This window comes from Lynx canadensis, chromosome B4, assembly GCF_007474595.2.
Source record: "Lynx canadensis isolate LIC74 chromosome B4, mLynCan4.pri.v2, whole genome shotgun sequence".
Lineage (NCBI taxonomy): Eukaryota > Metazoa > Chordata > Mammalia > Carnivora > Felidae > Lynx > Lynx canadensis.
The window spans coordinates 132480859-132495319 of NC_044309.1; the positions used below are offsets into that span (position 1 = coordinate 132480859).

At 43.8% G+C, this 14461-nt stretch overlaps 1 protein-coding gene across 1 annotated transcript in view; it reads right to left on the minus strand.

The window, feature by feature from the left end:
• Nucleotides 1-14461, minus strand: part of ENTHD1 (ENTH domain containing 1) — a 93581-nt gene that overhangs the window by 11663 nt on the left and 67457 nt on the right. Inside the window, exon 5 of the mRNA XM_030320695.1 lies at nucleotides 823-1221. Within this exon, the coding sequence (XP_030176555.1) occupies nucleotides 823-1221 (399 nt within the window). The remainder of the gene's footprint in view (nucleotides 1-822; nucleotides 1222-14461) is intronic.

The following is a 14461-nucleotide window of genomic DNA, read 5'->3' on the forward strand; positions in this document are numbered from 1 at the left end:
TTTGGGACAGAGAGAGACAGAGCATGAACGGGGGAGGGGCAGAGAGAGAGGGAGACACAGAATCGGAAACAGGCTCCAGGCTCCGAGCCATCAGCCCAGAGCCCGACGCGGGGCTCGAACTCAGGGACCGCGAGATCGTGACCTGGCTGAAGTCGGACGCTTCACCGACTGCGCCACCCAGGCGCCCCTACTAATTAACTTTAAAGAAGAAAGCATAATCACGATGTAGGCTTTGGTAACTGATAGCCAACAATCTGGATTCCCAATTGGCTTTCTCCTTTGCCATCAAGGCCCAAGAATACTGCAACCCTTTTAGTGTTTTATAGGACAGAATAAAGAAGAGATTCCCCACCATTTTTTGGGGGGGGCAATCAGCACACAACACTTTAAAAAAAGGCCGCGTACACACACACATACATTGTGTGTCTACACATCAATATACATAGTAACTCATTCCTTTTTATGAAGTGTCTTCATAGGTAACCTAAACGCCTAACAGGAAGCTCTTATTTAATGCTAGTTCTTTCTAATTTACTCGGAATCAGAACTGCTCAGAACTTGTGCTTCAACAAGTACTTGCAACCCCCAGGGATGAACTGCCTTTCAGCTCTTTAATAAAAGGGGTGCTTTTTCCCACCTGAGAAGTCCCTCTCTCTGGCTTGTATGTTTTAACGCCACTGGATGGAGAGTGAAAGAAGGGAACCAGAAACAGAGACAGAAAGCACAGAAAAATAACAGAAGAACACTTCAGAAGAGCTGTGTGTGTGTGTGTGTGTGTGTGTGTGTGTGAGCGCGCGCGCAGGTGCGTGCACGCAGACTCACCCCATGTGGTTGCAGTCTTGAGGTTTTCCTCATCCACGTGAACAATGCTGGATTGTGTTGGCTTCTGACAGTCCTTATTGCTTACCATCTCCTTCACTGGGTCCAATGTTTTGAATGAAGGAGAGACATAGAGCGTCTCTACAGAGGCCTGGTTACAGAAGGTAGAATCTGACTTTGACATCCTTAAATTAGGGCTGACAAACTCTTCCTTATTCGATGACCAAAACGATGGTGAAGTTGTCAATGTGTCAAAGCTTTCTGCAGCTGACTGCTTTTCCAGAGGCATTTGCAAAGGGCTTTCGGTTACGGTATTTGTGATGGTACTGCTGTCTGGTTTCTTGTCCAAACTCACATTTGTCTGCAGAGATGGGCTTTCTTCTGAGGGGGTAGGCACAGCGTCTGTAAAATAACAAGTAAGAACCATGATCAAAAAATACAACTGAAAACACTCTGTTTCAAATCCGTTGCAATTTTCTTTTTTCTTTTCCTTTTTAAAAAAAATTTTTTTACGTTTATTTATTTTTGAGACAGAGAGAGACAGAGCATGAATGGGGGAGGGGCAGAGAGAGAGGGAGACACAGAATCCGAAGCAGGCTCCAGGCTCTGAGCCGTCAGCCCAGAGCCCGACGCGGGGCTCGAACTCACGGACCGTGAGATCGTGACCCGAGCTGAAGTCGGACGCCCAACCGACTGAGCCACCCAGGCGCCCCTCTTTTCCTTTTTTTAAAGTAAGCTCTACACCACGCATGTGGCTTGAACTCATGACCCTGAGATCAAGAGCCACATGCTCCACGGATAGAGCCAGCCGGGTGCCCCCAAATCCATTGTAATTTTAATAATGGATTTTTTTTTTTTTAATTTGAGAGAGAAAGAGAGAGAGAGCAAGCAGGAGAAGGGGTCTGGGTAGGGGGAGAGAGAGAGAAAGAGAGAGAGAGAAGCTTAAGCAGGCTCCACATTTGCCTGACATGGGCTCGATCTCTAACCCTGGGGTCATGATGATCTGAGCTGAAATCAAGAGTTGGATGCTCAACTGACTGAGCCACCCAGGCGCTCCTAAATCGGATTTTTTGATGCTATAACAGGATTCTCTATTTAGTTGTTTCTACTTTCTTACTATATTTCTCTTCTGCCTATATAAAGTATACCCCAGCTATTACTGATGCATTAGTCATTTGGTGGCCGCTTCTCTCTCTCTCTCTCCTCACTGAAGCACAAGGAAAGGAAAGCTTCAAATAACTTGTCTTTAAATATTTTTCTCTTCACCCACTTATCTGTCTCTGAAACCACTATATTTTTAGAACCTTCAAACGTTCATCTTTTACAAGATAAACTAGAGAAAATATGCCATATCATACTGGTCTATCCCTACAGAACCCCCAGCTACCAAAAAAAAAAAAAAAAAAAAAAAAAAAAAAAGGCCGTTTTCCCCTGTAATAAAAAAATGTCTTCTTGCCCTGGTGTCTACACAAAGCCCATGAAAGAAAACCCTGCTTTCGGTAGCAACCTAATTTTAATAAATCCTTTGTCTATGTGGGAGAAAAGAAGCAATCTTTCAGAGCCGTTGTGATGATTACCAAAATGTAAGTTCCGTCAGGGCGGAATCTTTATCCATTTCATTCATTAATATCACCACAGTAACTAGAATATGACAAAGCACCTGGAGTATAAGGGACAAATAATATTTATTACAAATAGAAGGAACTGAAAGGAGCTGATATTTAAGGTAGGTCTGATATAGGAAGACCTACTGAATCTATGACTTATGAGCCTGGTCCAAATTTCTAGACGCAAACTGTTACCAACACTCCGTGCTAGGGCTTGCTCTGAAGTAGTTTTACCTGAAGTTGGATATGGAAAGAAAGAAAAGTATTTTAAGAGATACAGTTGATGAAGTTAGTGCATCATGGGCTGGGAATGGGCAAAAGGAAGACTGAGCAGAAGCTCCCAGAAGAGGATACAGGAATTGTGTAATTCACTATCGAGTGTCTACGTATCACCATGCACACCACAACACAGCCTCACGATGCACATTTATATGCCATCATCACCGCTGTCAGGCCCTGAGTTATTACAGAAACACATTTTCATCCACAGTTGGAGGCCAGCCTGGGCGAAATGGCTGCTGGGACGCCACAGCATTAGACAATTCAGGACACGTACCTCACTCCCTCCGTGGGGAGTTCCATTTCTCTCCAACCCTCTCACCTCCAAGCTCTTCCATCTCTTCAAACTGATTCAAGCAGCCTGTTCTCTTGCCCTGAACCTGTTCTTTCCTTTCCTTGCCCTTCCCTGTCATTGTCTTTCTCACCACACCCTGTCTGGGGCCCTGTACGTAGTCAGCCTTACACTTCCTCATTCTCACCAGTCCGGGCCCTCCCGGCAAACAGGCCCCCCCGAAGAGGCCTTCTTAGGAGTTATCTTTGTGCCCCAGCACTGGAGAGTGTGACCCGTAGGAAGTGTCCAGTAAACGCTTGTTAAGGAGAAGGACAAATAGAAGCACAAGGATAAAGAAAGAGAAAAAGTAGTGCCTTTGTTTTTTAAAAAGTCAAATCAAGTTACTAAAGAATCATTAAAAGAGTAAATCGGTAGATGAAAATAACTTCTAAAATATCCCTAATTTGCATATGACTGAGTTGTAACTAGTTGGTAAAGGTTTCTGTTAAAGATGCGAATATATTTCCCGGCAGAATGCTAGACTGACTAGCGCCAAGCACATGGATACCTCACCATGTTTACATAAACGCGTTTCTTCAGAGTGGATTTTTGTCAAATATTTTCCCATTGGCTTCTATTTTACATCTGAGAGAAATCGGGGGAAAAGCATTTTTCTATAGTAACAGAGTCACCTCAACACTTAGCAATATGGACAGTAAGATAATTCAGAATGACAATGACTCTCTGATGGAAATATTCACAACAACACTCAATCTAAATCTCAAATCTGGGATGTATAAAGTCATCTAACAGCCATCATTTTATTTGCTTATTTTCTTATTTTTTAATTTTAAAGTAACCTCTATACCCAACATGTGGCTTGAACTCATGACCCCGAGATCAAGAGTCATATGCTCCTCTGACTAAGCCAGCCGGGTGTCCCTAGCCATTGTGTTAACGTTTAATACAAAAGCTTAACATTATAAAAGAAAAAATTATCTTCAAATTCAACGAAACAAACCAGACTGAAGTCTATCTATCCACCCTCTTTCCCATCTGTCCAGGAGGAACAGTCTTCTGGGTGCTTAGACTTTGGTTTTTAGACTGGTAATCTTTTCAATGAGTAAAACACTATGACCTAAAAGAAGAAAGCATGACAACAATTCAAAAATAATGATTTAAAAAAGATTTTTTGATAATGTTTATTTATTTTTGAGAGAGAGAGAGAACGCGTGCGCGCGAGTACGAGCGGGGGAGGGGCAGAGAGAGAGGGAGACACAGAATCCGAAGCAGCCTCCAGGCTCTGAGCTGTCCGCACAGAGCCTGATGCGGGGCTCGAACTCACAAACTACGAGAACGTGACCTGAGCTGAATGAAGTCAGTCGCCTAATGGACTGAGCCACACATGCACCCCTATTTTATTTTATTTTTTTTTAAGTTTTTATTTATTTTTGAGACAGAGAGAGACAGAGCATGAGCAGGGGAGGGGCAGAGAGAGAGGGAGACACAGAATCTGAAGCAGGCTCCAGGCTCCGAGCTGTCAGCACAGAGCCCGACACGGGGCTCCAACCTGAGGACCGTGAGATCATGACCTGAGCCGAAGTCGGATGCTTAACCAATTGAGCCACCCAAGCGCCCCTCAAAGTTTCTTTACCTTTATTACCATCTATTTCTCACCCTGCACCCCCAATACTGGACCACCCCCTCCGCTTCTCTATCTATTTAAATCCTATCAACTTCTCAAGGCCTCTACCTCGACTACTTCTGGAAACCATTTCCAATCACACCTACCTAATCCTTCCCTTCTCTCAATAATAAATATTAGTTTCTGTAAACTCATTTTTTTTCCACTTAAGAATATGCTGTATACAGCCTATCACACATCGTACTAACTTCCCACATTCTGACTTTAGAGCCTCGACCATGCTTTAGCAGGTAGGAGGTCTGCAAAGGTGAGTTAAATAGGATAATTTATAACTTATCTAATATAAGTGTTATATGTGGATTTTGTGTATAATAATGTACAGTGCATGTAAAGGCTAAAAATTAAGATTAAAGATTAAAGATTTTAAAGAATAAAAATTAAAGATTAATCAAGAAACACTTGTTGAACATCTACTGTTTGCACTGGACTGTATTTAACTCTGCAGGCACGTAAGTGGAAGTCATAGTTCCTACTGTCAACGAATGTTAAGATCAAGCATGGATTTTATATAAGCAGATAGGTAGGTAGGGAGAGAAAGAGAGAAAGAAGGAAGGAATATATGTACATATACGTGTATACCTACAAAAGTATATGGACAATAAACATAGAAATAACTAATGATACAAGTTACCAGTTAAATTTCACAGTGTCTAAGAGGTTGCAGTTTCTCAATAAATGAGTAAACGTGAAGAATAAATGTGTATAATACAGTAGATAATAATACACTAAATTTGTATAATACAGTAAATATTCTGTATCTGTAGAATACAGTTTCAGATCGGGTTCCCCCAGAAGCAGACTTGGATGCAGGGAGCGGGTTTGACGGTCGATCCCCAGGGCACGAGTGAAGGAGTGGGCATGGTAAAACAGAAAAGGGATCAAGTCAATACAGCGTACTACTGACCAGATTACCATGGTGCGCAAATGAGATTCGATCCTGCGGGGTGCTGCAGGGTTGTCCTTTCAGGAATGGGAAGGTGGAACACGAATTCAGAGACTCTCGCCTTCACTGGCTGAGGGTTGCGCTCACTAGTGCTAAATCTGGGGCACGTCTAGGCGGTCCCGCACTTACGCCGAACAGGTGGTGTCTGGGCTCCAGAGGAAACCCCGGTAGAGGACACTCGCGGTGGATAGGGGGACTGGTCACCAGGACTGCCGCTGAACTCAGAGGTAGACCAAGAGAATACGGGGTGGGGGCATTAACAGCATTTGCTACAAGACATATTCATTTCTCAGTTTTCCTTTCCCCATACCCACTGGAATGACAGAAGTGGCACAAAGAGGTCCAGACCTAGGACGGCAAATAGAACAGGAGAGAAGAGAGGACAACAGAAGATGGGCGATGTCAACACTGTTGGAAAAGGAACCATGGACGGAGCGAGGAAGCAAACCCCAAATACCTGCAGAGGGGAAGCCAGTGTGGAGGAGATCAGCTCTTACCACAGAGCTCCAGAAAGTCTCAGGAGTGGGAGGAGGGGGCGGCCTGGAAGGCTGGGACCTTGTGCCTCATTATTTTGGGGAGAGGACCTTCTTTTGTACAAACAGTGGGAGGCGTTGTTGTTGCCTGGACGTTCAAATAACTGCAGAAGAGTGTGGATGGGCTGTGCTCGTTATTGAGCTATTGTCTCTTGGCTTTGTGATGCTGGGGACGGGGCACCACAAGGCACACCTCTGCTTTGCCGCTTCATTTTGAACTACGGTTTTTCCAGAACTATATGACCCTACTATACTTTCTTTCGGTTCTTCAAATTTGCCACGTTTCCTCTTTGCACCAAGCCTTCACCCATGCTGTGCTTTGTGCCTGAAATGTTCTTCTTCTTTATACCCAACTGATTTCCAGTTTCCAAGGTTATGTCCGTTAGGTGGACATATCTCTGTGTTTTTGCTCGTGCTGCTCCCTCAGCCTAGAATGTCCTCCAGCCCTGCCCTTCTCCTCCATCAAAAATGGTTTCATTTGTCCAACCCCAACTGAAATACTACTGCTTTTGTTAAATACCTTTATCCTCCAAGTTAAAACGAATCCCTCTTTTCTTTGCTTTTGCATAATTCAATGTGAATATTCATATTTTTCACTTAGTTCATTGTTTCAGAGATTAGTCACTCGTTTGACAAATATTTATTAAGTACAAGGACGTGGCAGGCACTCTCCTAAGCTTTGTAACACTAGTAAAAACTTTGTTGTTTATGACTCATTATAATTTGTTTACAGATCCATCGCCTCCAGGAGACTACAAACTCCTTCAGGGCAAACATCTTGATTTCAGCTCCGGTCATGATCTCAGGGGTTCGTGAGTTGGAGCCCGCCCGAATATTTTATATTCCATTCCATTCCATTTATATTCCCCGGGCTGACAGCGGGGAGCCTGCTTGGGATTCTGTCTCCTGCTCTCTCTGCTCCTCCCCCACTTGCTCTCTACCTCTCTCTCAAAATAAATAAAAACAAACTAAAAAAAAAAAAAAAAAAAGAAATGAAAAGTCTGGTAGAACCTGCTGTACCAAGTGGCTCTTTACTGACAATTCTAATGGTTCATAAGTGTAAGTGACTGAAGTTTACCTTGGGGTCACTCCTCTCCTCCCTGGTGTCACTTTTAGAGATGCAGGGCCATGTGGAGGAGGACTGAGTCATTAAGTACACAACTGGCCCATTGTCTTTGCCTATCTGTCTCTTCCCAGAAGGGCTTCGGGGTAGATGTTTTCTTGGAGCCATATAAAGGATGCACAACATTTATGGAAAAATTTCTGAACTCCGCGGGAACTCCTGGGGATTTGCTGGAGAACAGCAATAAATATTAACTCTATATGGTTGAATACAAAGCACAGAAATGTATACCCTGCAAACACAAAAACAATTGTTTCGTGAGGGCCTCCCAACTTACTCTGGGAGCGAATTTCTCTGAATTCCACTAAAAAGCAGAGAGGACTACAGAGTGAATTAATTTGGTTGGCTTGCTTTATCAGGTTTCTCATTTTCTTTCAATTTAAAACCTGCATGTCAAAGAGCTTTGTTCTCAAGTATCTGTCTGGCAGACTCCGGGGTGAGAAGCTCAGTATTAAATTATGAGACTGTCCCCGGTTTTCTTTATTGTACAGTGTTTTACACCTGCCAATATACTTGATTAATGCAAAACAGGACCTCGACACATCGGTCATTGTAAAGCTGGTTTGATTACTCTTGATAGTCATCTTTAGGAAGAAGCTTATTCCCTGTGTAAGGCATCAGACTGCAAATTTAAATACAGACTATCACTAAGATGTCTGCAGTAAGGAAAAGGAAAACCAAACCAAACCAACCAACCAACCAAACAAACAAATGCATCACCTCTCCATGCTCTCAGCCTAAGGACAAAAGAGAAGAGCTATGTTGGCGAAGGTACTGAAAATGTTTTTGCTCATTTGGAGACGATGATGAGATCATTTTTGAAAGGGAACATTGGATTTAATTCCGGGTTAAGAGACTTTGCCTACAGGTAGGAATATTCTGTACTGGTAACTCTTTTTTCAATTTTCAATAATTCCCCTGCCTCGTTTCAGGTAATCATTGCATATTATTTTATATTCCATTATATGGTGACTCTGATAATGGGTGTTAATTCCAGCCCAGCGATTGCTGTGATCAATTCTCCTGCTGGTCTGACGCACGGTATCCAATTACAGCTCCAAGGCGGAGAGCTGGCAAGCGTGACAAAAGGTGGATGCCAAAATAGGTCTTTCTGGAGCTTAAAAATGTGTAGCCGAAGGAGCTTCTACTTTTGCAATTATTTAATCAAAGGACATAGGATCTGACGATAATAGGTCTATTTTGCTAAGAGGCCACAGTTATTAATATAGAGGAGTGATTTGAATTGCTCATTAATATATTGGTTTAAAGTAGACAAGCCACTAATTTTAAGGTGGATGTGAAACTTGAATAACATGTTTGACATGAAAATCTTAATACGGTTTTCTTACAGTGTACTCGCGAAACCTCAAATCATCATAATACGTTAGAACAGCTATATTCTCCCTCTGATCCGTGTTAAGTGCGTGCGCACACACAGGTGCAGGCTCTGAAAATTTCACTTCATCATATATCACTGCGTTTAACTGCAGAATATAGTGTACCCAAGTCTTACAAAGAGAAAATATTTTGGAAAGCATGGCTATGAAATACGGCAAGTATATTTACTACTTCTTTCAATATAAATTTGCGATAATGGTTTAACTTCTCATAAGAAAACAGAGACATGGGCATATCTAAAGGTACTTTTCTTTAAAAGCCTCTTCAATAGACAACCTACAACTTACAGCTTCTCTTTTAAAACAGGCTCAATTCTTTTTTTTTTTTTTTTAAAGTTTACCTTTTTTTTTTTTAATTTTTTTATTATTTTTTTTAACGTTTATTTATTTTTGAGACAGAGAGAGACAGAGCATGAACAGGGGAGGGGCCGAGAGAGAGGGAGACACAGAATCGGAAGCAGGCTCCAGGCTCCGAGCCATCAGCCCAGAGCCCGACGCGGGGCTCAAACTCACGGACCGCGAGATCGTGACCTGAGCTGAAGTCGGACGCTCAACCGACTGAGCCACCCAGGCGCCCCCAGGCTCAATTCTTTAAATTAAAACAAAAAGTTTAAAAAACGATTTAGAAGGCAAATCCTATTATTTCTTAGAGAATACGGTTAATACTGTTAGATTTTCTGAAGACATCTATTCTGTAAAACATATCATCAAATGAAATGAACGGATCATTCTTCAAAAATAAAAAAGTGAAAAAATAAGCAGGACGGCGGAAGACTCTCAGGCCATGAAAACGGATCACGGCGAATGGATTATGAAATGGGTACGGGGCGCTCATGATTACATTTTATGCCATAGTTACGGTTCCCCCCATAATAAAAATCCAAATTTCCCTTAACAGAGAATCATTATGGAAACTGAAGCTCAACAGGTCTTTGGGAAACTAGTGCTCATTACCTACCTCAGTGTTTCCTGCTGTTTGGGCTAGAGGTTAAATGGAAATTGGCCCCTGGCACACGAGGGTCTCCTGCTCTACAGAGCCCTCTCCAGGCAGGTGCCTGAAGACCTAAGTGTTTGTGACCATCAGACCGATCCACAGAATGCCAACAAAACCCCGCAGGGCACCCGAGGAGAAAAAAAAAAAATGAAAATAAATTGGTCAGAGGCTCAATTCTGACATGAATGAAATACATGAAACGCTCGAAGTGGTACCTGGCCCACAGATACTCTATATAGTTCCTGGCTGTTGTTATGATGGAGCGGTCTGAAGGCGTTCCCGCCATGGCCGTGACTAGAGGTAGACGGGACCTTGGATGTCCCAGGCACTCTCCCTCTCCCCCCCCCCCCCACCAAAATTCCTGTATAGGTAGACCACGGGAAGGATGCAGGTTCTCTGTGCCCACTGTTCTTAGAAGGTGGTATTTGAGACCAAGAGAACTGGTGTTCTGTGGAAAGATGATGATGAACAACTGTAATTCGCAAACGTTTTCCCTCGTTAGATGCACAGAACAATGAGAAACTTTTACTTCAATGCAGCGTAAAAATCTTGTCTAAGTCTGCAACACAGCAACGCACCTGAGAATATCATTTACGCTGTGAATTCAGACGAAGTATTATTTCTCCTGAAGTAAGGATGCTCTATTTTCCACACTAAGCTGAGAAAAAAAAAAAAAACTCACCTATTAAAACTTTGTATAGGGGCGCCTGGGTGGCGCAGTCGGTTAAGCGTCTGACTTCAGCCAGGTCACGATCTCGCGGTCCGTGAGTTCGAGCCCCGCGTCAGGCTCTGGGCTGATGGCTCGGAGCCTGGAGCCTGTTTCCGATTCTGTGTCTCCCTCTCTCTCTGCCCCTCCCCCGTTCATGCTCTGTCTCTCTCTGTCCCAAAAATAAATAAACGTCGAAAAAAAAATTTTTTTTAAATAAAAATAAAAAAATAAAAAAATAAAACTTCGTATATTATAACATATACGTCCCTTTGGAACACACCTTCCCGAATACCTAAAAGGACACGTGCCATTTCTCTGTCCCCAGGCAGGATCGGAGTGTGGTCCTTGTTCTTAGAGCTCTTCGCTTATATTTTTATAATATGACTTACAGCACTATCCTATAATTTACCTATTAATGTTTCATTTGCTCTTTTTATTCCAGCACCTTCCACATATTTTCATTGGTTCGTTTACGCAACAAATATTGGGGATGGCGCAGTGCCCGAAAATACAAAAGCCACCAGAATTATCCCAGCAAAACCTGTCACCATTGCAATTCGTTGGAATTACAAAACACAGAAGACAGATAACCATAGATATACTTAATACGTTTAAGGAAATAATACAAGCTTGAAAATATAAGCAAGGAATAAGATTATAAAAACAGACCCAAGCAGAAGATCCAAGTAGAGGTTGTAAAAGTGAAAACTAGAATGGCTGAAATTACAAAAATAGTTGGTTTTTTAAGCAGCAGGTTAACCCTAGCTGAAAAGAAAATTAGGAACTGGAAGACAGGGGCGAAGAAATTATTTAAAAATACGGCACAGAGATCAAAGTGAAAGAAAATCTGGGCGTGAGGGGAGGCAGTATGGCGGATGGAGTGTTCTCCCACTGACGCCGTGTCTAGTCAGAGCGCAACCCTCCTTCCGGTCTCTGATGTCCCCTCCCCCCGCCGCCACCGCATGTCAGCCATGCTGAATCCCTCAAAAGAGTCCCCCCACACGCCTGGTGCTATCACACCTCTGGGCTTTTGCACTGGCTGCTCTCCCTTCCTGGCCTACTCTTCTTCTCATCTGGAGGTTGAATTTGATCTACTGATGGGACAAAGCTCCCTCCTCCGAGCTCCGCTCTATTCAGCGTCAGAACAGAGGAAGGGCAATACGAGACAAGTGTCTATCTCTTCCTCATCTGGCCGCTGTTGTGATCACGTATCTCTTGGCAGCTGCCGTTGCTTTGGCTAATGTGGCCATCCCCGGCCGCTCTACAGCAGGCACCCGAATGCTGGTTCTCTTGGGAAGTGAATATGAGAGGCTCTTCAGTGCACCCTGGGGAGCCCCCTAACCACACCATTCCCTAATGCGGGACATCCAGGTCCGGTTCAACTTACTCGAACCACCTCCCTGCTGCGCCCTCCCTACTGGGACTTCCGGTGTTTGCATCTAGCGCCTTGGGCCTGGAACACATTTGACTCCCCCGGGCCCCTGCTCCTCTCCTCTCCCAAGTGACTGACTGCTACTGTAGAGAGTTCACAACTGTTAAGTTCATGGTCTCCACGCCCCCCGGGTCCTCAGGAGTGTCCAGGAATCCTTTCTGCGTGTCCTTTCTCTCCCATTCCTCTCAGAGACAATTCCAAACTTTCCCTGCTCTCCTCAAAGCTCCCTTGTCAACTAGACCTTTCTCTTATTTTTAGTAGATGACCTTCTCCCCTCTTCGTCAAGATAAGAGAGGTTTTTCAACTGATTTGTTTCAGCTTCTCTCCCTCTCTTCAGCCAACTGAACCACAATCCACAACCGTTCCTCACACCCTTCCCTTCGGTCTTGAGGGTCTGAGACCCTTCTTATGCCTACTCAGGCCGGTCCTGCCATCTGTGTCACCGAAACACCCACTCAAGTGGAACCTAGTCTCCTTTATTTTAAATATTTCTCTGGGCCTTTCTGCTAGTGTCTCTCTGTCTTGCTCCCCCCAGCCAACCACACTGAAAAACAAATTTATTTTCTCCCTCTGAATTAATTTCCCTCTTTCCTGTTCAACTCCTCAAAACACCACAGTCTGGCTTCCATTCCTACTTCTTGACTGATGCTGTCCTGTCTGAGGACCACTGACCTTTTCCACTGCTAATTCCAATTTCCAGTCCTAGGTCACAGGACATCCCTGTGTCATTGAAGATTGGTTAGTCTCTCCCCACTCTGCACCCCTGGGAGCGATAACGGTGCACAGGACCAGGACCAGCAGCGGAGGTGACCAGTTTCTGGATATACGCTGAACCAGAGCTGCTATGAAAGGAAGCTCGGGGGTGACGCCAAGGTTTGCAGGGATGACGCATCTCTATTCCGGCTGCCTGTTCGTGACACCGTCCTCTTTGCCATTCTACAGGTTCATTCTAATACGTGAGTTTGCAAGTGTTTGTAGTTCTTTATCCTATTTGGTATATATTATGCTCCCCGTATCTTTAAATTCATGCCTTTCATCAGTTCTGGAAAAACGATCTCCTATTATCTCATCAAAGAGTGCCTCCCACTGGCTGTACGAAACTTCCCGACTTGCCATTTGTGCCGCAGCTTGAAAAAAAATACTTTTCATCTTCTTGGCCTCCTTGCAGCATTCTGGGGAATTTCTTCTGCTACACATTCCAAGTCACTACTTCTCACTTCGGTTTGATCAAATCTGGTGTTTAATCCATCCACATCCACTGAATTTTTACTTTCAAACAAGTTTATTTTTCCTTTCCAAAAGTTTTATTTGGTTATTTTTCAAATGTGTCTAGTCATCCGGCCCTTACTGATTCCATCTTTTTTTTCCCTTTAAACATTTCATACTCAGATAATATTCTATCGCCAATAGTTCAAATCTGAAATCCTCAGAGGCTAAACCTGCTGTCTGCATCTTTGTAGACTCAGTCATGAAGGCCTATTCTCTTGTGTTTCCGGCGATCACTGATTGTGACATCAGGTTGAGGTTAATCTGTAAGAGTCTTGGGTCTCAGTGGGGCCTCCAGAAAGGATCTGTATTTTTGTCACACCTAAAGCCAGTGCAGCCCCCTTGAATGCTCCACTTAAAGCCAAGTTTGAGGCTCTGCTTCCTCCCTGCTGTGGGCTCCAGCCTGCGGTCTCTGAGCTCTGATCGTGATGATGTCAGCATTCGCCTTCGGGGGAAACCTGCCTTTGGAGTCCTTCACACCCACAGCTCCTTGCTCCAATCAGGTTCCAGCTCTTGGGTTTAGACACGTGGGGTTTGTTCCGGTCTGCCCTCGAGATTTCCCTTAGTTCCCACGAACCCAACAATGTATTAAAAGGTAGCTTTTATCCAGAATCTAGGTTGGAGGCTCTTCAGAGTATCTAGTCCACCACACTACTGAAAATGTAAGAAGTCAGGAGTATAGTTTTTATCCCATAGATGATGAAAAGCCACTAAAGGCTGTTTTGAAGATTTGTGTGTTATACAGATCTCTGTGGAGATTATGTGGCAGACAGGAGCGAGGCTCGGGCCAAAAGATCAGCGACAAAGGTGTCCTAATAGTGCAGGTGACAGATGACAAGAGCCCACAAACTAGGGACAGAGATGACAGTTAAGATCAGATCATCATAATTTAGTGATTGAATACTTCTGAATAATTAAGCTTTTTCCAAGTTTGTAGGTAGCAGAGGACTGGTAGCTATCGTTATCAAAGTATTAAGGACTCCTTTCTGGGTTTGTCTTCTCTAAGTCAAATGAATCAAATACCTCCAAGGAAGCAAAACGCCCTTTTCATCTATATTTATTCCAAGAATTTGACCTTGGCAGGAGCCACACTAAGCTCTCGAGATTTGTAACTGCTGTAGCCCTTTGCTTGGCTTGTCTCAAGGCCATACTGCGTGCTGATCCAAAGTATAAAAGACACCTGCCGCAAACCCTGAGGCGCTTCTAGAATATCTTCGTAGTGCAGTAGTGCTGTCGTCCCTTTCCCATCCCCCCACCACACTAGCACAAGCATGTGCCTGTGCACGCACACACACACTCTCTCTCTCTCACACACACACACACACACACACACACACACACACACACACACATCTTCCAAGAGGGAAACAAAGGACATTTACA